Source organism: Stegastes partitus, unplaced genomic scaffold (genome assembly GCF_000690725.1).
Source record: "Stegastes partitus isolate 25-593 unplaced genomic scaffold, Stegastes_partitus-1.0.2 Scaffold125, whole genome shotgun sequence".
Classification (NCBI taxonomy): domain Eukaryota; kingdom Metazoa; phylum Chordata; class Actinopteri; family Pomacentridae; genus Stegastes; species Stegastes partitus.
The window spans coordinates 17,942-41,836 of record NW_007577856.1 but is presented as its reverse complement, the minus strand read 5'-3'; the positions used below and the strand labels follow the sequence as shown (position 1 = coordinate 41,836).

At 41.7% G+C, this 23,895-nt stretch overlaps 1 protein-coding gene across 1 annotated transcript in view; it reads left to right on the top strand.

The window, feature by feature from the left end:
• The window catches only part of sema5a (sema domain, seven thrombospondin repeats (type 1 and type 1-like), transmembrane domain (TM) and short cytoplasmic domain, (semaphorin) 5A), a 131,660-nt gene that overhangs the window by 95,051 nt on the left and 12,714 nt on the right, over positions 1–23,895 (top strand). The window contains exons 16-17 of the mRNA XM_008278500.1: positions 6,209–6,434; positions 22,944–23,153. Coding sequence (XP_008276722.1) covers positions 6,209–6,434; positions 22,944–23,153 — 436 coding nt within the window. The remainder of the gene's footprint in view (positions 1–6,208; positions 6,435–22,943; positions 23,154–23,895) is intronic.

Here is a 23,895-nt window from a genome sequence, read left to right as displayed (position 1 = left end):
ATAAAGATGTTGGAGAGAATTAGTCACTCTCACATCTGGACCGTACACTTAAAGGGTGCTGGCGGGTCTTTACGTTCACACATGCTTTGCTCCTCCATCTCCTCGCTGCTTTTTTCTCGCTCCAATAAGAAGCATAATGAGCGTAATGATGGTGGGAGGCTGGAGAGGCACGACTCCTTATTATTCACCTCCCACAGCTGGCTAGACACCACAGAGGCCCTTTTGTACCTACACATACAGAAGTAAAGACATAGAATGTATTTCACCCTCCACGCCACATTCATACATTCTTTAAGAAAAATAAGGAGAAGGGCTGAGGGCTTATACTTCCACAGACGCTATGCTGACACACGCAGACTTTCTTTGTCTTCGTTTTTTTTTTGTTTTGTTTTTGCCCTTCTTCCTTCTCAACTTGTTTCCCCCCTTAGTCTATAACAGCAGAGAAGGTCTGCGGATGGAGACAGAATGAGACAGCCCGCCTGAATCCATAACTCGCCCATGCATAAACTTATAAACACACTCGCACACACAAATCAGTGCCAGGATGCCAGCCTAAAGTCAAAACTTTCACTCACTAGTCAAGTTTATAGACGTGCATGCACACACAGAAGCAGGCCGACCACTGCTTCCATACTGACCAACAGGCGGCTTGTTTGTGTGAGGCAGTAAAGATGCTATCAAGCGTCCTCCCACCCAGCCCCTCGCGAGCTCCAGCCAGAAACCCATTACAGAGCTGCCCGTCTCTGAGCAGCTGCCTGTTAAAGGTGTTTCGCAGCATAAAATCGCCGCTCTCCATTTGCCCATAATGCACATGGCCGCTCTCGCCAGGGGGGGCGCGGGTATGAGTCAAAATCAGCGGACTAATTGAATCCAATTTTGTGTTCCACATGCTACTTGTCACATTCGACTGCTTTCCGCCGTGTTTTTCACTTTCGGTTAATTTCTCTGAAATTGAGATGTGGCTGAGTGAAGAGTGCAAGAAATGTTCCTGTTTTTGTTTTTTTTGTTTTTTTTTCTTGTTTTATTACTTTGTTTTATTACTTAAACACATCAGCCGGAAAGAATGAGATTTGAATAGCTCGGTTAAATGTTTAAAGAGAGAATGAATCAAAGTTTCATTAAGATTTGGCTCTTTGTTTTCGCTCAAACGGGCCGAATTTACAGTGGTCGACGTGTAATGTATGCTCGAGATGACCTACTCACCGCTCGGGCGCAGTGAATGTCATTTGAATGGAGTTATTTTATTTGTTTGTGGGTGTATATGTGTGTGTGTTGGGGTTATGGCTTTGGACTGATGTTTACTTTCATATCCTTGGGTCCGATTTTAATGCATTATTCAACACATGTTATAAAAATTTCTTCTCTGAAAGCAGGATGGAGCGTTTTCATTATTATGCCATTGTGTATTCACATGCATATAACAAGGCTCTTTTTACTGCAGTAAAACACAATAAACTGTCCTCCATCCTTCAACATTTAGACATGGCTGTTATATTTTCAACAGCAGGACTCTTTAACTGTTTTTGGGTTTTTTTTTTAACGTTATAGAGCCCAAGGTGGTAAACAACAGGATCACCATATCATCTTGGTGTTGCATCACACTGTCATAAATTCATTTTATACAGCCAGTTATTAGCTTGACTAGCAAAACACATATTAACCCTGTGAACTGCAAAAGAAGTTGTGACATTTTTTACTCACTGTGGGCTCGTTTTTCACTCCTGCACCTCTGTGGAAGCAGCACAACCACGGCTAGAAGTACACAGAGCAGTATAACAAAAGTTATAATGCCATAAATCATAATGGAAGAAAAAATGAAAGTTGAATTTCTTTGATTATTTATTTTACAAAAATGAAAAAAACCCAGGCGTCATTTTTTCCAAGTGTAGACAGGTGTTACCAATGCTAGAATGACAAAAGTGACTCTACATGCTATACATATTTTATATCTTACAGCTTGAATTTGTTTCCACACTTTTTTTGTTTGTTTTTTTTACAGAATCTGGTCAGAGCAGGTGATTTTACTGAATTATCACAGTTTTAAGAGTTCCGACTGAGTGGCACATCACAGATAATTAGTTCAAGGACAGTCGGAGAGTTGAAAACCCGTTCAGAGGATTAATATCAAATTCTTTCGCATCTATTGCTCATCTCTTGCATATCTGTCTTGAAAGAGGCATCCCTCTTATGATGCTCCTCCTGAAGCTTCTCCCCCTTAAACAGTCCTTTTGAGGGACTTTTTGTTCCTTTTCACAGGATTCACGGTGGCATCTGCTGAACATGTTGTAAACCTCCTCAGGCAAATGTATGATTTGTGATTATAGGCTGTATAAATAAATCAGACTTAGCATGGCTGTATTTTGTAAATATACATTCCCCAACACATGGCTGCACGGTCACGCGGTAACAAACACAATGACACATCTGAGAGTTTAATTAGATCTGTTGAGCATCAAAGTTAAACAGAGAGGATAAAGATCTCTTTCTAATTCTGCTCCTTAGGTCATCCTTACATTTTGATTTTCTCTTTTTATTTGTTGTTACAGCTTTTCTCAGTCGCTTTGGTACGTTTCTCAGATCAGAACTGAAATTCTCAAAACTACTTGTTCAATCTTCACATCATTGTGTCACTTGTGCACATAAAAAAGCACTTTCTCATTTCAAGTTCTAAATGCTTTGGTACATCCATGCAAATGATTATGTACAATTCTCTGCTGTTTCCTACAATATCAATTGCTTATGTCATGTTGATCAGAATGTAATATAATGGGTCTCTGTTGAATAGTCTCACCCCGACAACATTGCGGCATGAGTTCATCACGTAAGTCTTTACATGCAAAATGGTTGAACAAGTTGTCATAATATGTCGAGCATATTTCCATGAGCCTTTTGTTTCTAAACATGTCCTAAATTGGTAAGTTGCTCCCATGTGAATCTTGACTTTCTCTAATGAAGGGAAATGTGTGCAGCTTTACATAGATCAACCAATGATCAACCAGTTTTCTGAAATAGCTCAAAGGTTCATCTAATGAACCATCAACTGGAAAGTATATAGTACAGTTTTTCTCAGTTGCTTTGGTTCATTTCTCGAATCATTCTCGACATTTGCATAACAGTAAGTGCATTTCTCAAAATAATTCGTACAAATAGCAAAACACCATGGATTAGCTGCAAACGGCAGTGACTTGCTCAACATCCTTAGCTCATCTCCATCCATCCATCATCTGTACACCATTTAGTCCTCACTAGGGTCGTGGGGGGGCTGGAGTCTATCCCAGTCGACTTAGGGCGAAGGCAGGGGACACCCTGGACAGGTCACCAGTCTATCACAGGGCCACACTTAGAGACAGACAATCAAACACACTCACTGTCATTCCTACAGCACTGCATGTACATTTTTCCCTACGGAAATTGTCCTATGTTCACATTTCTACTTTTGTTCTTTTGTTTTTTTTTTCTTTGTGCTACGCAGTGCTGTCTTTTCTGTATCACAATGACATGGTCTGTCAAAAAATTACAGTACAAACAGTGAAAGCGTCATAAATGTGAATCTTGTCCAGTCTCTTGCAATCAATCTCCCACATACACTAAGGTGTAACTCACAATTTACAATAATTGTCATCAAAACTTTAGCCATAGTTTACATCGGAACATCCCTCCAGAGTACACTGTTGTATTGACAACATGACTAAACAACTTGACTGTATTATCCGTACACATTGACACCGGGACTTGTCATTCTGATGGCACTGACATGTTCATTGACACAGAGATTTAGTTTTGAAAGATGAACTAAGGATTTTGAGCAAGTCACTGCCTTTTTCAGGTGTTTTGCCATTCATACAAATTGTTTTGAGAATGTCGAGGATGATTCGAGAAATGTACCAAAACAACTGAGGAAACCTGTAGTCAAATAAGTTGCCACCTCTTTGTCTAGGTCAGCAGTTTCCTCAACCCTAAATTTCAAAAAATGCCCTACAACTCCAGGATAGGAGGGAACCTTTTTGTTTTGTGACCTTCTAAACTGAAGTCATAGCCAGCTGTCATTCCGCATTACAAGCGATGTCCTTAATGTGAATGTGGGTTTTGATCAATAAACGGACCATAAAATTCTTCTCAGATTGTTTCGTTTGAATGCTTTCCTAAAGGCCAGAAGAGACTTTTTCATCCCTTTAATCAACTTGTGACCCCTTGGTTTTATGGAGGTTTTATATAGTACCTTTTTATTTAAAGAGCCCGGCTCTACAGTAAAAATTATTATATAAAGAATCGCTGTCTGGACACGCATACAAGGGCATCGTTTGATGTCAGCTCACTCAGTGGGATATCTTTATTACGTGCGGTATATACTGACCACCTTGCTGTAAGCGGCATATGCAGTTGCTGTGGATTCCTTCAGAGACCTTGAATGAGGTTTTAGCTTTAAACCCAGTAATTATCTCCTTAGCCCTCTGCATCGACACTAATCCTCAGAGAGTACAGGGAGAAACGCTTACCAGACAAGCCTCATTAAATATTTAGTGTGTTTGGCCACCATCAACAACTCACACAACAAACACCCACAGATCGTTTGCCTTTTCTTTCCCCTCCATTCATGCCATGTGTTGCTTCTCTGTCGCCATAGGCATCGGTGAGACGGTGAGGTGGACGTTTCTTTTTTTTTTTTTTGTTATTGGCTGATAATCACAGATTGTGGGCCGGTCTTGTGATGCGTGACAATGTTAAATATTAATGTCTGGAGATGATTACTGCGCTAGATGGAGAGAGGCAGGAAGTGCGGTGGAGGTGACACCCTCATTCATCACAGGGCCCTAACAGAATCTAAATCCTCCCTGTGTTTTTAACCTTGGTACCCCGGGGAAGAGATGCAGAGGGAGCAGTGAGTAGAGGAGGAGATAGAAACGAGGTTGGATAGGGAGAGGCAGGGAGAGATGAAACGGAGATATGGAAGGGGGGGAAAAAAAGAAATAGGGAGACGGAGAGAGAGAGATCTGACACAAAGCGAGTTATGTGTGAAAAACGGGGTGAAAGAAATATAAAGATAGATAGATGGATGCAAAGTGAGACCATGAGAGAGGATAAAAGAAGGCAGCGAGATGGTGAAAAATCGGCCTGCGTACTGTATAATGTATAGAGCTCTTCTCCTCAGCTGACCTGTCAGCCGATCCCATGCGACAGGCTGACGGATGTGCAGAAAGGAACTCTTATCTTATTTTGTCAAGGTCTGGCAGTCACTCAAGTCCTATTCAGCATAAATAAACAAGTGCTGAGGAAAATGGCAGCCATCTCACCTTCAGATGTATCACTTCCAGCACCTCCTTTTTTTTTTTTTTTTTAGCCGGGCACAATGGAGGGCCTGGACTGCTTATTACCCAGTCATATAATCAAATACAGCAGCACAGAAGACGCGGGATATTTTTTGACCACAAGACCAAATTGGCTGAGGGGCTTGGGGAGGATATGTATATGTATGGCACTCCTGGATGACTCTCATATCTTATCGGATATATTGTTAGTGCTTCAGTGCTGCGTTCCTCATTTTTACTGCCCAGCCCCCAAAGCCAGATGCAGATGGGAAGAAGAGTTTTCTTTTCCCTTTCCCTCTATATCTTTGCCTCTTTTCTGCCAGCTTCTCCAGGTCCGTGACATCTCCGCTCCTTCTCTCTCCCCCTCTTTCTCTCCATCCTTTCCCCTTGGTTATAAATTAAGCTTGATCAATGACCTTTTCTGCTAGGCTTGTTTGCCTCTTGCCATGTTCAGCAAGTGGTCTAATGGGAATCTATCCGTAGTCGGTGCGTGCCGTGCGAGGCAAACCAGGCTTGGCTGGTTTGTGAGACGCATTTTTGGACAATGAGTGGCATCGGATCCGGCGGCATACAGTGTAATAAAACAGCCAGAACTGGAATCAAGGGGCTTTCAGGGAGGAACAATGATGAAAGTGTCGAAACGACAGTTTATTTCCTCGTAAAATAAGCCGTTTAATTTCATATGAATCACTTCTGAGAATTTTCAAAAGACATTGTCCTGTCTATTATTATGCTTGGGAAATACAGCAGAAATTTCTGTCTGAGCTTGTCACGCTAATTATTCCTTTAATGATTTGTGATAGTCTCTTCCTGCTCTGGACGTGTCCAATCTACCTGCCTGCAAACGTGCTTGTCATGTAATAAAGCTCTGGGTGAAATGTTTCTTGTCTTTGGGCCTGCAGGAATACCAGTCATGCAACACTCTGCCGTGCCCGGACCTTAAGAAGACTACACCCTGGACTCCCTGGACGCCCGTCAACATCTCCGACAATGGCGGCCACTATGAGCAACGCTTCCGCTACACTTGCAAAGCTCGCATCCCGGATCCGAGCCTGCTGGAAGTGGGGAGACAGAGGATCGAGATGCGCTACTGCTCCAGCGACGGATCCACCGGCTGCTCCACTGATGGTGAGTCAACACAAGAAGAGACAGATGGTCTCTTTCCAGCTACATCAGCCTCCGGATGTTTCTGTTATCCCACCTTAACTGGCTTTCCACGTCTCCTCAGGCTAGTTATTGTCCTCCTCACCCCGAGCCATTCCCTCTTTCTGTCTGTCAGTTCTTCGTCTTTCTTGTCTCCTAAAACTTTTCATCTCTCTCTCTGTCCTGCAAAAGTTAAGGGACGTCTATCTCAGTCAGTTCAGTGTTTATGGTCCCATCCTCCTCGACTTTATCGGTAGATCAAAGCAACCGACATGTTAATGAACTTCCAATCCACAAAGCCGATCAGAAGTTTATAACTAATTTTAGCTCTCCCGCACCATCATTCACGCTCCTACACACACACACAAAAAAACCCCGCAAACAAACATACACAACTTCGTGCACAAAGTTCAATTACAGCCTCGCGAGGAAGCGCAAACACCAGCTCTTTATCCATCATCCCCCAGCTATTCCCTTTAGCCGGAGTCAGTGCACCACACAGTCTCAGTCAGCCACACCCCTGGTGAATTAAACGCTGCGAATGTTTGTACAAACAGGCTGCTAATTGACAAGTTGTTTATGTAAAGTGGAAGTATCCATATTAGAGAGGAGACAGGCGGGATGGCACCACACCACAGCAAAGAGGGCTCAGATACAGATGCAGCAGTTAAAGTTTGTTTATGGTGTTGCTCTGCGCCTCAGAGGGGAAAAGCTGTTTTTTAGGGCTTTGGAGTTAGCGCCGGGGCTAAGCTGCGGTGGCCTCCCATCTTTCTGAGTTTATCTGTGTCTCTGGGTGGTCTGTCGCTACTTCGTTCACACGCCACATGCTGCGGCGAGCCGTGAGGTTAGCCTTAATATACGCTATCGCCGGGATTTTCTTTTGATCTCTCTCATCTTCCCTATTTCTGATTATTATTATCTGTCTATTCTTCAGCGCTGTCACGGGCACAAGTTGTTCTCCTCGCACTTTGAAGCCGGTGCTTAAATGTTCCTGAAGGGTTTTAAACGAGCGCTGACAGGCACAGAGGAAACCTGCAGACTCAAAGCTTTAAGAGGAGTGACAGCCACACATCTAAGATATTAGAGAACAAAGGCTTGAGCTTTAATAGGTCTGTCTTGTTTCTTATTAGTGGGAGGAAGTAACAGACACAACGTGTTTCATTAGAGGTTGTCACCAGAAGCCTGACATCAGATTACCTTCACTGTTAATTACGCCAATTGAAAAGCAAAGGCAGTGAGTTCAGCAGTCACTTTTGGCAACGTGTCAGTCAGCGTTGTAGGATGTAAGCAGCCTATATAGGCTCCAGCAGGCAGATGGTGATGTGCTGGATGAGCTGCGTAGTACAAGCTTTTCAAATCCCTTCAACAAATATGGGGGTATTTTTTCACAAGTCTCTTTCCCAAAACTGTTAAATCAGCTTGTTCAGTGCAAATGGTGTAGCAAGCGTACATTTAGACCCTTTATTTTGAAGCCGAGGTTGTAGTTTCCGTGTTAATAGAGACAGATTTCATTACACTCAGTGCCATAAAATTATCAGCGGCTCTGATTTGTCGTGATACTTGTACATGTTGCAGTTGGTTTAAATTTTGCATTTTAGCTGGATAAGTAATTAACACCACTGCTGCTCTGCATTCCCTCAAAGCGTAGCCTTGTGAATGAAAGAGTGATTTTATGTGGAAAAAAAAAAAACTTAAAAATTCCATTTACTTTCTGCAGATGTTCAGTGAAACAAGATTCTTTTCAACATCAAAACTGGTTTACTCCAAAGATGTGTTTGTACTTTTTATCAAAAGCTCAGCCGTGTACATTTTTGAGGAAAAAAAAAAAACGTCAGCGCCGACTGTGAAACTGTTTCTTCATCCTCAAAACCAGTTTCACTGAGTTGTAGCGTACCAGCTGGATGAAAAAAACAAGACCTATGGAGTAGCGAGTGGCCTCTGTGTGCTACTCTGCTCTGACGCACCTTGATTGTTCATCTCCAGACTTCAATTTGATTCACTTCTCTGAGGGAGTTTTAAGTCATAACTGTCGAAAAAGAGGACGGACTCCGGTGATCCAATTCTTCATTTCAACCATTATCAAACTTGCCATCCATCTGGAGAGCGCTGGTGTGTGTACTTGTGGGTGTGTGTGGGGGCGGGCTGATGTGTGCGATCGCCAGTTTTGTCAGCGGGTAGAAATGTACACCTGTTTGTTTAGGTGTTTCTTCAATGTGCCATCCTCCCACTGTCCATCTCTCATGCATGCTGATCTCCTGGGGGGCGACACTTACGGTAACTTTTCTTCGAGCGAGAAGTCATCATAAGGCGATTACTACCACGGTGGTGGCGTTTATTGATGTCCGCCACTGGGGCAAAGGACACCGAGGTCCCTCTGAGATGATGAGCACCCAACGGGAATGGTGCGTCACTCGATAAAGATTTACTATTTGCATCAGGCGGCTTGCAATCGATCGGAGCATATCTTAGACTTCACCTGCGAGAGTCACTATAAAACAGATCGCAGTTTAAAAATTGTCGGGCAAGTTATGTGAAAATGTAGTCAATAACCCAGTACATATTACACATTTATAAAGTATTTGCATTTCTTTCCTAATTAAAAGTAGCATCGCTGTATATCTAGCTTTGTAACTCAGCCCAGGGCTATCATTATTTCCGCCCGCATGTCGCTTTTCCTCTACTATATGTGTAGATATAGAAAGCAAGTAATTGTAGTTTTACAAGCAGATAGCTCAGGGCTTGAAGGCATTTACTGATCCGCCTCAGTCCTCAAGTAAAGGTTGAATTTAAGAAAGCTGGCAGTGCCTAGCTGGAGGCTGCATGAGAAGTGAAGCCGATGTGGAAGTTTCTTAAACCTGTGCTTTCTCTGCAGGGGGCGACTCCATTGGTTCAAAAAGAAGTCTATAAAAAAAAAAAAATTACCCTACTTCTCACTAGATTTACTTCTTTAGTAAACATTTTCCCCAATGGGTTTTTGGTCTTAACTGCAACCTCAAGTCTTGTTGAAATTCACAGAGAAAAACTAGCGCAGCTGCAGGACCACGCGATCCAAATTATCTTACAATTTTCAGTGTGGTAGGGTTCCTGCTCAGGGATTGTTGGCTACTGTAGCGAAGAAAATGGCGACATGCAAATGGCAGTTAGCGGCCAATGGCAGGCTTATACCTATAACATATTTATCGTACAGGACAAGTTGGTTACATCCGGCTCTCACCGCTCTCCAGTTCTTCCCGCTCATCCAAATATAATCAATTCTGGTTCCAAGAAAGGGCTGTGGGGTGGCGCAGTTGCTTAGCACTGTTGCCTCGCAGCAAGAAGGTCGCCGGTTCGCGTCCCGGTGGGGGCACCGGAATCTTGCTGCGTGGAGTTTGCATGTTCTCCCCGTGCAGCGTGGGTTCTCTCCGGGTTCTCTGGCTTCCTCCCACACAGTCCAAAAACATGTTGAGGTTAATTGGTGATTGTAAATTGTCTGTAGGTGTGAATGTGAGTGTGCTTGGTTGTCTGTCTCTAAGTGTAGCCCTGTGATAGACTGGTGACCTGTCCAGGACGTCCCCTGCCTTCACCCTAAGTCGGCTGGGATAGGCTCCAGTCCCCCTGCGACCCTAGTGAGGATTAAGCGGTGTATAGATAATGGATGGATGGGTTCCAAGAAAACCAGATGGCAGTAACAAAAATGCCCAACTCAAAGACTCAAAAAGTAATTTTACAAATCATTGGATGAGGTTGACTTCTTTTATACCGTCTATGGTACAAACATACAACATACAAAACATATAAAACCCAACACTGTGCTGCAGCAGTCTATCCTCTCAAAACTTTCCGAGTCAGTCAGCAAACAAGTCATCGTCCACACTGGATGCACAGAATTTCAATTTTTAATTCCTTAACACGACTCATTACTGATGATGCAGTGTGCAGGCATTTTCATATGTAAGAAATACAACAAAATAGAAGTAAAATATGTGTACAGATTGCCTATGCAAACTAAAAACGTCCTCCTTTTAGACAGATTAAGCTCCACGACGGCGCTGCTTTCAAGTGAATTTGCAGCTTTTCTACCCTACAGCCAGCAATGTCCTTTTTGTTTTCTCATTTGAAGTCAATGCATGAACTTTGAAAGACTATTTTCTCTCGCTTGCTGTCTCGCTGTCACACTGATGTCGCTTCCCCGCTACTCAATAAAAAAGCCCACTCTGCCATGTTGTCTGAGATCTTCGTCTTCGTCTCCTCCTGCTCGGGCAAAATGTCACCATGTTTGTGGATTTGAGCATCATAGCCATCAGATATACCTGACATTTGACAATTTGGATTATGTTCAGAGATGCAGCAGATGTTATTGACACGCAGCTGGAAGTCTCATCTGTGACGTGCAGATAAGGAGAATTAATCCCCTGTCAATACAGAGGATAGATGGATTTTTGAGGTAGGTTAGCAACTCTCCCCAACCTCTCCCCAACTTTTCTCTTTTTTTTATGTGTCACATTGTCCCTCATATTAAGATCTCTATCTGTCTTTATTATGAGAGATACATCACGAGTATATGATTTAGCCAAGCATTTACAATGAGCTTTTACAGAACATACTGACTGGTTTCATATCAGTGATCATGGCTTAATGATAGCGATGAGTTAATTACTTAAGATCTGTGGTGATTTAAAGACCTCTCTTGTCATGTACACTCAGTGATTAGTCTTGCAGCTGTTGTAGCCGTTTTCCCTCCTTATCGCATCCCACATGCCTGAATACAAAGCCAAACATTTGATCGTTTGCATAATTTTATCTATAGTCATGTGTTCGTACATCCTTGAAACAAAACAGACAATTTAAGCAACTGACAGTCTAAACCGAGGCTTTTCCTTTTTCTCTCCGTCACTTCTCTCTTTTCTCAGTAAGAGAACAGTAGGTCTTCATTTATTATTAATGCATTGATACACATTTAATATTACTTGGTGGTTTACACAAGGCAATTGGTTTTTGCATATTCTCCATCCTGCACAGTGCACCTCGGTGGCTTGATGCCTCACTCAAACTCAGTAGCACTAAGGGCGTTGGAGATTTAAATGCCTCTCAAATATGTATGTGAATGCTACATGCTATACGTGATAAAAATATAACATGTTCCTGGCTTCACAGGTTGTTAATCTGTGTTTAAGATAGCAAGAAATAAACATAATTGCTTTCCAGTTCAGTGCTAATTAGTCCTGTATAAGGAGTAATGTAGGAACAGATGGTTATCTCGTGCTAACATAACCCCGTTTGGCTGCTACCTCAGATTTTCCAACATTGTGTTTAAGTTCACCAAGAGAAAAAAAAACACACTTTGGATGTGGCCTAACGAATGTGTTTTCATGAATGTAATGCTGTCTTGGATAATGAGTTTTGTTGTGGTTGCTGATGCGGAAAGTTGCCCCGAATCCAACAAAAAGCTGGACAGAGCTGCTCACGTTTTCCTCAACTCTGACCCAGAAAATGTCTATTTTTTGGGGGCTTCATGTAGATTTGCCTATATGGGGAACCTGATAGACAAAGCCTGACTGAGCTCACACTGGATTAAAGTGAGTGTACCCTTGCCGTGAGCACAGTTTTAACATCAAACCTGACAATCTAAGGTAATTAGTTAATAGCGTGCTCCTTTGAGAGTAACTGAAGCTCGGTGATAAGCTCACTGTAGCGATTGCAGCTTGTGTCGGTGCAGATGTACACATCTTTAAAGCCGTTCCTTTCACTTTTGCTTTTATTCTTTAAATTTTGGAAAGACTAAAACAATTACACCATCCTCTACCTCTTTAAAATGCCAAGCATCACTCCCACCACAGCCCCATGCACACCGCGTCAGCATGGTGAGAAATCCAAAGCATGCCTGCCGTGCATACTTAACAGCTGCTAAGCTTTCAGTAGATACTTGCTGTTTGGGGGTGGGTTTTCATTTTTAATCAATTAACCAGCCAGCTGTAATCGGCATACAGCTGAAATTCAACCTCCCACTGTAGCCAGGATTAAAACCGTCTACCTGTCTATCATTAGTCACACTCCTTGCAGCTATAGGCCAGCCCACTGCAGGAAAATGATCATTTTTGCAAAGCTGTATTACCATGAAACTGCCTGATTTAATCAATATCTGTGTTGGAGGAATTAGTCACATCATTTACTTAAGTAAACTTCTAATACTACACTGTAAAAGTATTCTTTTGCAAACAAAAGTCCAACATCAAAAAATGTTATTTAAGTAACAGTACTTAAGTATTATCGCAAAAATGTACTTAAAATATTGAAAGTAATCATGGATCAAGTTTCATGTATTAAGTTGTTATTCATGCATGATGAAAAAGCAGGATTTAACTGTTGTAGTTTGTTGAGGTGAAGCTTTTTTTGTGTGCATTTAATGATTATTTGTTACTATTGATTAATCTGCTGTTTATTTTCTCTGGTAATCAATTGGTTGTTTGTGTATTGAAAATTCTGAAAATAGTGAAAAATGCCATCATGAGTGCCCTTAATAGTAATCAAAATAGTTCATAGATTTTCTGTCACACAACTAATTATTTCAGCTGTATTTGTGTAATCTGTTGGGCATGTATAAAAAAAAAGCAATTTAATAATTTAATGCTTCTGTTGGTTCCTCATGTGTTTTGTGTGCAAAAATCTTACTTTGTTAAGTAACTGAAGCTACCAGAAAGATGAAGTGAAGGAAAAAAGTATAATATTTCTTCTGAGATTTACTGGAGTAAAAGTAGAAAAAGAAGAAAAAGAAAAGTACCTCAAATTTGTACTTAAGTACATTGTTTGATTAAATGTATTTGGTTACATTCAACCGCTGACCTTTACAAAATGTGAATGAGTTAAAAGTTCAGTCTGTTTTATGAGGCAGCAGTAGCAACACAAACACACACACACACACACACACACACACACACACAAAAAAAAGGTTTAAATTAGATGTTTGTCCCGGCGTTTTATCATCTGCATCTTTCAGCAGCAGAGGCAGACACGCACAGGGAAAAAAGAAAGCACTGGAAAGATGAAAGACATTTCTGAAGAAGGTTGTGCGTTTGTAATTTTGCTGGCTCGTGTCGGTGAGTGATGGCTTCATTTTTTTTCCCAGGGAGAAACGCTGGCGTGTCAGCAGCCTGATGTGTTTCACTTCAGCTGATCTGGTATCAAGGCCAGGGTCCTCTCATGGACGACAGATTAGTTTCTCCCACACGGATGTCATGAGCAGACACTGAGTAGACACAGGACAGAGCTGAGGGACGACTCTGACTGATGACAACCATTCCACCATCCTTATTGTCTTTCTGTTATTCCGCCTCGCTCTCTCTCCCTATAGTCAGCACTCCCTTCTTCTGTGACTGTCTCGCAGTTTATCAAGTGAAAAAGCAGAGCGAGTTGAGGCAAAAAAGTGAACACACAGTTTAGTAAAGTTATACAACACTTACATCTGTTCCCTGTGGAGCCTGTTTCTATAGAAGAATAATACATTCATATGCAAATTTAAAAACCTGTTGGTGTTATAAGCTATTTATATTAAAAGATTGACATGTGTTTGCTATATTGTTAAATCAAAGTGAGAGCATTAAGTGTGGCAGAGTGGAAGTTCTTAACTAAGGCTTCTCCTAAATGTGATAATCATGATAATGATGGGGAGCTGGTGCAGGTTATATAATCCTCTAATCTCAGAGTTCTTCGACCAAATCTACATTAATACATACATGCAAGGGTGTGACTTAATTTTAAAAACATAAGAATCTACACAATAATCATCACTATAAATTAAATATACGAGGTGTGTCAGAAAAGTTCCAGAACTGGTGTCAAAAAAGATATAGTTCAAATCCAAACTGCACACTACAACTTTTCCCCTTCCAAGTAATCCCCCTGGAGTCTAGCGCACTTACTCAGCCTTCTCTGCCATGGAAGGATTGGAAGGATTCTTCCGGGATCCTCCGCTGCTCCGTCGTCACAGCCATCTTGATGTCGTCCACGTCTTCAAATCGGGTCCCCTTGATGACCCCCTTCAGCTTGGGGAAGAGGAAGAAATCCCACAGAGCCAGGTGTGTTGAGTAAGGAGGTTGCTCCAGCACGGTGATGTTCTTCTCAGCCAGGAACCGTTGGATGCTCAGGACATTGTGAGGAGGCGTGTTGTCATGGTGAAGCAGCCACGACTTGTCCTGCCACAACTCTCGCCTCTTCTCGCGCACTGAATGAAGCAAACGCCACAGGATCTCTTTGTAGATGTGCTGGTTGATGGTCTGAAAGGAAAAACTCATAGTTTGTAGTTTGGGTTTGAAATATATCTTTTGCTACACCAGTCCTGGAACTTTTGGTGTGATCAAAAAGTTGTGTGATTGTGCCTAAAACATCAAAAACCATCACTGCTGAAGCATTCTCCTTGTGCAGCGATATACTGTTCCCAGTGCTCCTGCATCACTCCTAACGCTCCCTGGAAGTCCCTTCTTGTAAACTTGTTGAGCACCATCTGGAATGGGTGCTGAATCTCCTCAACTGTCTTAAAAAAGCAGCTCTTCAGCTTTATATTCATTTAGGTAAAGAGAAAGAAGTCACACGTTGCCAAATCTAGTGCAGGTGTGGAGCAAAGATTGTGTTTTTGTGGTGAACAAACCCAGAGATAATCACTGTACTGGAACTGTGACATGCCACAGTTCAGACTGTGTTTCCTCTCAGATACCTCAGGATGTAACAGGAGAACTCTGCCTCGACTGTCTGAAGCTACAGGATTGTTTTCTGGTGCAAAACCACATGAATGTTGAAGAGAACGACAAGCATGTGCTTACTTGAGCTGTCCACTCTTGGAAAATGTGGGCACCTCCATTGTAAAAACTGTTGTTTCTTCTCTTGAGCTCCATGGAGAACTTGCAGTTGGGCCCCTCGACACAGGTTGATAGTGCAGTGTCACATGGTCTCCTGACTCATGATACTGACTGCTTGCACATGTTGCATGTACGTGACCATGATGTGCGCCATGCACATGCACCACAAACAGTTGTAGAACTTTTTGATCGCACCACATGCGTCTTTTCTCTTTCTGGTTGTCTGTCTCTCTTGGCCACTTACTTATGTCTTTATGACACTGAATCACATAAAATGTGATATTGCTGCATCTTTTATAGTACAGGAACTCTTTCTAAGTTGTTATTGACAATATCGCTTCCTATATGTCAGTCTGTTATGCCTTATTAAAGCACAAAACCTGTTCCCTTCACTAGAATGCTCTCAGATGGAGTTCGCAACCTACCAGCAATTAAATTGACACCAGATTTTCAGGGTAAGATTGGAACGCCACTGACACAAGCTGCCTGTTTCACCTTCACCCCCAGTGTGGCACATTTGGTGAAAGTCAACAAATTAAAGGCAGCACAGCAATAAAAAAGAAAAAAACACAAAACACCGCTGCCTGTCAGTAAAAGGAAAATCAACTCCTTTGCACAAAGCCACTCAATGCTCGGCATGTCTGCATGAAATTATGTCTCTCAGCTCTTAAAAACATCATACCAGAAGGTTTTGACAGTGCCGTCTATTCAGTTTTCAACAGTAAGGATTAACAGTTTAAGCGCACACACTCTGACTTAGTGATTAGCTTTTTTTATCGCCTGTCTTCACTAGCATTGGTTCACTTTCAGCTTTTTTTTTTGTTTTTTCTTTGTACCAGGCTAGATGCTAACTCAGAGCGCAGAGCTCAGCTGTGGTCCTACAAATTACCAGGGAGATGGCTGTTTGTGTGTTTGTTTGTTTTTTGATGGAAGCAGGTTTCCTTAGGTAGAAAAAAAAGAAATCAATCCTTTGTACTGCTTGTTTGCAATTTCAGGTTGTTGGGCTTGGCTCATTTTCGAAAGCACGCAATTACAACAAACATGCACTTGAAGTCCACCAGTACAGCCAGCACAACCGGCTGGTATTTTGTGTTACCTGTGATTGTATTGGCAAGAGGGATAAATGGAACAAGTCTGGTCTTGAATTTACCCTCTTGATCGTTGCTTTTTCTGCTGTGTTCACTTACAGAAATACAAGAAGACGATCACAAGGGCTTATGTCTTCCAAGTGTGTCAGGGTTGTGTTCATCGCCAGGAAAATTATACAAAGAAATTATGTACTCAGAAAAGGTGCCTGACAAGATTTTTTATTTTTTTTAAGTATATATATACACATTTGGCTCATTAAAATATTAAAAGCACCAGTGGTTTGCAGGTAAAAGCTGATTTATGTCAAACTGCAACAGATTTACATTGTTCCTACAGTTTTCTACCTTAAGGTTTTAAACTCATTTTTCACCTTTCAACAAGGCCTCAGTTGCAGTTCATTGTTGCCCAGTATAAAAAAAATCAGCATACGGCGTCTGGAAACCAGCATGTGGAAGGTAATTCATGGAAAATAAACATTTAGTTGCCTTAATTTTCTTGTCAAAGTTTTGTTGTTGTTGCACTTCAGAGCAGCAGGGACCATTTCCACGCTCTCCTTGATGATGCATTCAAGGACAAATTGTCTGTCAGGAGCTTAAAAATCTTTTCATGCAATGCTGAGCTAGCTTGTCAGAAAATCAAAGCCGTGAGGTAAACAATGAAAAAAAAAAAAAACATGGATATTTAGAGATGAATAACATAAGTTTAGCTGTTTTTACATTGAAAGTTTGGCAATGATGAAAACTGCCTTTGAATAAAGTAAATGGTGTACAAATGAGAGTATATACTTGAGTTCAATCTAGTGGAAATCCCTTTTAGCATTAAACCTTACAAATACCACAAAGTATGTAAATATGACTCCTGCTAGCAGTATGTCTAGTATTGCACAGTTAGTGTATCCTTGGAAGCATTAATATTAAAGGCAGACATTGAATAAAACCTCTTCAGTCCAACAAATCTCCGTAATTAAACCTATAAGTGAGAATGACAGTGTTTCAGCCGAGGATACGACGCTCTGAATGTGTAGTTTGGGCCTTTAATCCTCCTTATAATTCACCTCAGATGAATTCAAGAAACACCAGTTCAGTACATTCAGTAGCTTCCTTTAGTCATTTCGGGTGAGCACATGCAGCCTTGTTCTTGGCTATTTCTGCGTCTGTGTTTCTGTACATGTGCACTGATCCTTCATGCTCTTCAGGGCTGGGTTTTTAATTGCGCTCTTACAAACCCTTAATTGGCTCTTCCATTGAGAACATCCCTCTGGAGGGTTTCTGGTCGACCATCGCTTGGCAGACCTCAGGAGAGCGCAGGGAATACTGTCACATTGTGCCACTGTAAACAACCGGAGCGCCCGATTTTTCCGGTTTCATAAGGCATGCTCAAAGAGCCATACGTTTCAGAGGGTGTGCCGGCACACACACATTGGAAGAAACTGGCCCCTCCACAGGGAGACATTGCTGATCTGATAGGGGAAGTAAAAGAGGGAGAGGGAGGGAGAGTAATGGGGAGTAAACGTGCTCTTCAGAATCTAGGACAGGCTGCGAGAAGCACTTCTTCACTTTCTCTCAGTGTGGTCCAGCGTCGTTCTGGTGTTGAGAAAAACTTGACGGTGCGTCTCTCGTTTCCGCTGAAAGTTTTTCCACCTCTCTGTCTCTCACATCTGTCTGTCTCAAAGCAGTTGTCTCTCTGGCTTTGGCGGTCTCATCTCATCTGTCTCTTACTTCATCTATACAGTACATTAGATTGCACGGCATTGCATGTCTATGGGGCCTCCCAGAATCTCCCGTTCCTCTTTACCCCACGCATGCATACATCTATATTTCCACACACACACACAAGCTCATGAGTTTGTTTACAGTGTGTTCTGCCTTTGAGCTGGGTGTGAGGTTGAGCAAAGCGAGGGAAGAGGGAACTTTTTTCATGTCCTAGTTTCTTTGCAGTGTGTCCTTCTTAGTTTTGACTCAGCCCGGCTCATCGGGAGAGCGAGGATTAATTCTCTCCGGCTGCGTGTGGTTCTTGTGTGGATCGATAGATCCAGTCGCTCCCTATTTGAGAGGGAGGGCACCACGCTGTTTGTTTTGGCGACAGGAGGGCAGCCCCTGCGAAGTAGCATTAACAATATGCACAGTAAATCAGAGCAGACTCCGGGCAAAGCTTAAGCAAACAAAATGAGTAAAGTGTGGTGTGTGTGTGTTGTGGGCGGGATGGAATTAGAGAGCCATGTTTGCATTGCTACATACCTGTATTGTGTGTAGACGGTTGTGCTTGTATGTGTGTGTGTCCAGATGACTACAAGGCTCTTGTAATGTGTGTGTGCATGTTCGCACGAATGAGGAACTTGATTATTAAGCACTCCATTGCATTTCGAGCACTGGTCCAGTCTCTTGGGCCACAGAGGGCTTGATAAAGAGTGCAGGTCACAGTGGCAAGCGGGACTGTCCGTGCCACTGCCTGCTCAGAATCGATAAAGAGCGGGGGCCTCGAGCCCTCGATGGGCCTGTCAGCGCTCACGCCAGCTTGATGCCAGGGTGAGTCGGCCCGTGCACCGCCAAGGTCGGCCGTAGTTATGAAGAGGTCGAGGATTTGCGCTAGGTAAACACACTGTCGTCTCCCTGAGAATACAAAGCAGCCGTGCCGTGATAACTGTCAGTGAAAAGAGCACGCTGACAAAACAGCGAGGCCAGGTTGGAGGACAGAGAGAGGGAGAGGGAGAGGGAGCGAGACAAAAGGCAAGAGAAGGTTAATGGCAAAGATAGACGGGGAGGAAGAGGAGGATTAAGAGAAGCAGTGTGCAAAAAAAAAAAAAAGAAGATGAGATAGTGATAATAAAAAAGAAAGATACACAGATGAATCCAACTGAAAAGCAAGGCTGCTGTGGCATTGTTGAACACTCAGGATCCAGGTGTGCCTCTGTCGTCTATGTGACCAGTAATAAAATGCTCTCATTAAAAAGAAAAGGGCAAAATGAGCAGAGGCAACACAGGCACACAGTGAAGATTTGTATTGTTATCTGAAAAAAGTAATATAAAAAATTAGCATAGTTAGTTGAATAGGTTAATCATCAAAATAGTGATTGGACAGTGACTGTACTTTCATCCGAGGTGATTATCATTTACTCACATGGATGAATTCACTTGCTTTTCCTTCATAAAGAGGGCCAGAAGGTTTCTGTCTCTCTGCTCACTCTGCTTCCTGTCTTTCAGCACAAGGCACATTTCCACCGCGCTGATTAATGCGCGCCGTAATTACAGTTAAATAGAAATTACGGTTTCATATTTCATTAGGAATCCTCTATTTGACTCATTCCAGATGAGAGTACACAGATTAGTCAGCTGATGTTGTTTGATGAGCGAGCATGTTCGCGTGTTGACAGGACACACTCGGCTCTCGCTGAATCCATCTTTAGAAACTGACAGAGGGGCTGTGAAGAATTAAATGATGGATTATATTTGTGCAGCTGATTTCTGACACTGGCTGAATTTATTGATTTTTAAAAAAAAGACATGAAAGACTGAGAGTCTGCAGCCATGCTAGCAGCTGCGTCAGGCACAGCGATGCTTTGAACGGACCGCCGATGGCACCTTACTAACATGTTCACAATGACAACATGGCATTTTGTTTACAGTGTTCATCATCTCTGAGTTTAGCGCGCTAACATTTGCTAATTAACAATAAGCACAACAGCTGCGGCTGATGAGAGTTACATTAGAGTTACAGGTATTTGATCATGATCCAAAGTATTCTGAGGGGATCAGGAAAGTTTATGACAAGTTTCACGGCAAGCCATCCAAAGTTGTTGAGATATTTTATGCAAAACCAAAGGAAAAGTCACGAATGATCATCCATTTACCAATCTGAGCTGAAACGATGGAGTCCCAAATGGATGGCAAATGACTACTAAGCATAATCTTGAATGAATGAATGAATGAATGAATGAATGAATGAATGAATGAATGAAGCCACCTTTACATTTCTTCGTGTTTGAGTAGCCATGGAAAGTAACTAAATACACTGTTGCCCATAAAGTTGGAAAAAAAATATTTTTCTACCTCTTCTCATGGAATGATTGTGACGATGCGATTTCTTCTTGATAGATGAAGTATGTATCTTCTCAAAACTTTATTGATATCACAATATACATACCATACATATCACAGTAAAAATGTAACCACAATTAACCTTTGCAAACTATGTATTCAGGCTTAAGCAAAATTGGGAGTACTGAACAATAGGATTACGGGTTTTGTTTCAGATTTTCAGCCTTGGTCATGTAACAGGAAACACATATTCGATGGGACTCAATGCATTAGTATGTCCAATATCACTCTTTCAAATGTCCCTGATATTGAGTATGGCCACCCCTGACACGCATCAGTGCGTTAAGACATCATGACATACTGTCCACCAGCTTGTTGATGGTGCCAGTGGACAGGGTGTCCCACTCTTCGGTCAGATCCCAAAGTCAGAATTTGTTTCACCATTGGGTAACTAGGACTCAGTATGCACCTGGTCAAGAGTGATTACTGATGTGTATAAATGAACAACTCTGTAAAATAATGTGCAATAATCATCAATGCACAATAACCAGTGTTTCACTATTTTTACTCTTTATTTTATATTTTTACTGTTTATTTTATCATTTGTATTATCCTTTCCGTAAGCGCATCTGAATCTCCTTGTGTATACTCCGTGTATACAGTGACGATAAAGGAATCGAATCTAATCTAAGAAATAGAAACAAAAAGAGGAATGTGCCTGAAAACAAAATTATGGACGACGGTGTACATTTACTCAAGTACTGTAATTAAGTACAGTTTTCATGTACTTGAAACGTATTGAGTTTTTCCATTTTATGCTGCTTTCCACTCCACTACATTTCAGAGGGAAATATTGTGCTTTCTTCTCCACAACATTTATTTGACACTTTTAGTTACTAGTTATTTTTAAGCTGAAGATTTTGCACCACGGATAATATAATAAGCTTTTAAAATACAACACATTGTTAAACATTAGCTCACTCTGGGCTCATGTTTTACTGCAACATAAAGTCCTGCACCTCTATGAAAAGCACAACCGTGGGAAGAAACAGAGAGAACTCCAAACTGTCTTCTGTGCAGTATAACAAAATTATAATAAGCCACAAATCATTTTAAAAAAAGGAAAAATGAGTTAATTTCTATGATTATTTATTTTGGTTATGTTGGTCTCAGCTATGTCAATCATGGCTTCACAGTTGCCAACAACCACAGATTTATTTTTGTTTTTAACGGAATCTGGTTAGATCAAACGGTTCATTTGGGTTGTTGTTGTTTTTTTTAACACATAAAGAATAAAGTGATGAAAAATTACTATTTTAAGCTTAGAAGTGGTTAAGTTTCATAACTGAATTGCACATCACAGATGAGTTAAAAAATAAAAATAAAAAAGGGCCAGTTGGAAGTTGAAAATCTAGCAATTCTGTTTTTACAGTTTCTGCTTCTGATAAATGGTGTCATTTTGGCAATCTTTTTACAACAACATGCCTTTCAAACCTGGGTTTTGAAGTTTAGAGGGTTAAACCACTGGTTTCCAACCTTTTCTGGCTTTTGATGTCTTACAAAAAGCAGTGTGCAGCCGGGTTCACATTTCAGATGCCTGTGAGTTGTCAACAGCTCCACCAAATAGTGATTTTTCTCTCTAAACTTCTCACATGGTTTCATTTCAATAAACGTTCAAACGATCCGATCTCGCCATAAATGAAAGATGAAAGAAAAAGTCCAAAAACTGAAAACAGATTTGTGTATCAGAACTGGGTTTTTTTTATTTCTTCTTCTTTTCTCCTTCATTAATCATCTGATGACTTCTCAGATTTATCTTCTGTCCCTGTATATAAAACTGTATATAAAGTACTTCAAACTCACTCCACTTGCAGCAGCAGCGGTTGACATGCTGCTGACACATTGATGCTTTGGTCTTATTAATATAATGAGGTCAAATATAATAATATCTCAGACCAAACCAGAACTTTTACTTCAGTACTGTAACTACATTTTGCTGCTAATTCTTATGTACATTAAATAAAATAGGATTTCTCATGCATCACTTTTACTTGCGATGGATTATTTTTATATTGCTCTGTTGGGATTTGTACTTAATTAACAGATGTGAATTCTTCTTCCATCACTGTGTTTGAGACATCAGTGTAGTTTCAGATATATTTTATTGATCGGACCTAAGATTGGCAGCTTTAAAAGCCTCTACCTGTTGATGGAATCTGTCAGATTGCTAGTTTAAAATCAACACAAGAGATAGGATTTGCTTTTTCAGCGTAAATCGGACTAAAGCTTTTAGAGTATCTCTTAGCTGCAAGAGCAAAGGCACATTCGCTGTTATCAAGAGCAGTGATTGACTCTCTGCCCTCTTAATGCTCTTCAAAACAAATGTGCACAGCGATGCCAGAGAGGGAGGACAACTATCATCTGCTTTCTTTGAGAAAACAACAGCGTCTCTAGTAAATGTTGTCTTCACGCTGAGAAACACTAACAATAGCTTGTGTTTTGACAAGGGTCTCATTATTAGCCTTGCTCCTTCTCTCTAACAGGCGAAGTGCTTCGTCTGGGGAGAATCTCGGGCCACACGGTGAACGGAGGCTGGTCGTCCTGGAGCTCCTGGTCTCAGTGCAGCAGAGACTGCAGTCGGGGGATCCGTAGCCGAAAACGGACCTGCAGCAACCCAGAACCCCGGCACGGAGGTCAGACCTGCATGGGCCCGGCACAGGAGTATCAGGAGTGTAACATCACCCCTTGTCCAGGTAAGAAAAGAACACACATATGGTATGTGTGCTCTACTTGTCAGCTAAAATAGCAGACACACATGGTTAGAAAAAGAAAAAACCATTGGCTCAATGAGGACAGAAAAAGACAATAACAATTACCAGAACGTGAGTCAATAACTGAGCCAGCTCTCTTTTCCACTCACAGATAAATACACACTATGCTTAAGCTATGTTTTCTTTCCCCACCACCCCCACCCCCCGTTGATTAATGGATAAAGAATTACAGTGACAAAATGACTTACCAAATAATCAGGATCCACAAAAGAAATCAGTTGCAGATAAGAGGTGTGACGAAGACCCCAATTTAAACCAAGAATCAAAGCGACAATCCCTGTGGTGCTCCAGTATGTAATTACATTGCTGGGTAATTATGCTTCCAGCTATGGGAGGCCTTATTCTGTTGTGAAAAGCCCTGAGACAATGCATTTTCAACACTCCTCTGGCGGAAGACGGCGAAAGGAAGCTTTCTAATTAAAAGAATACTCCGTCTGACAGGGGAAGTAAGCTGTCTAAATGGAAATCCAGTGCTTAGTTTGGCATAAAGCACACCTGGTATCCAACACGGACGCCAAGCAGACAAGCAGGACGTTGTCTCAGATGATTATTAATCAAGCCCCCTGGAGAACGGTTTTGGTATCTCGCTAAAAGCCTGGATCTGTGCGTCTTCTTCGGCACGCACGATCTGTCTTCATAACTGCTGCCAGGCTGCGAGCAAGCA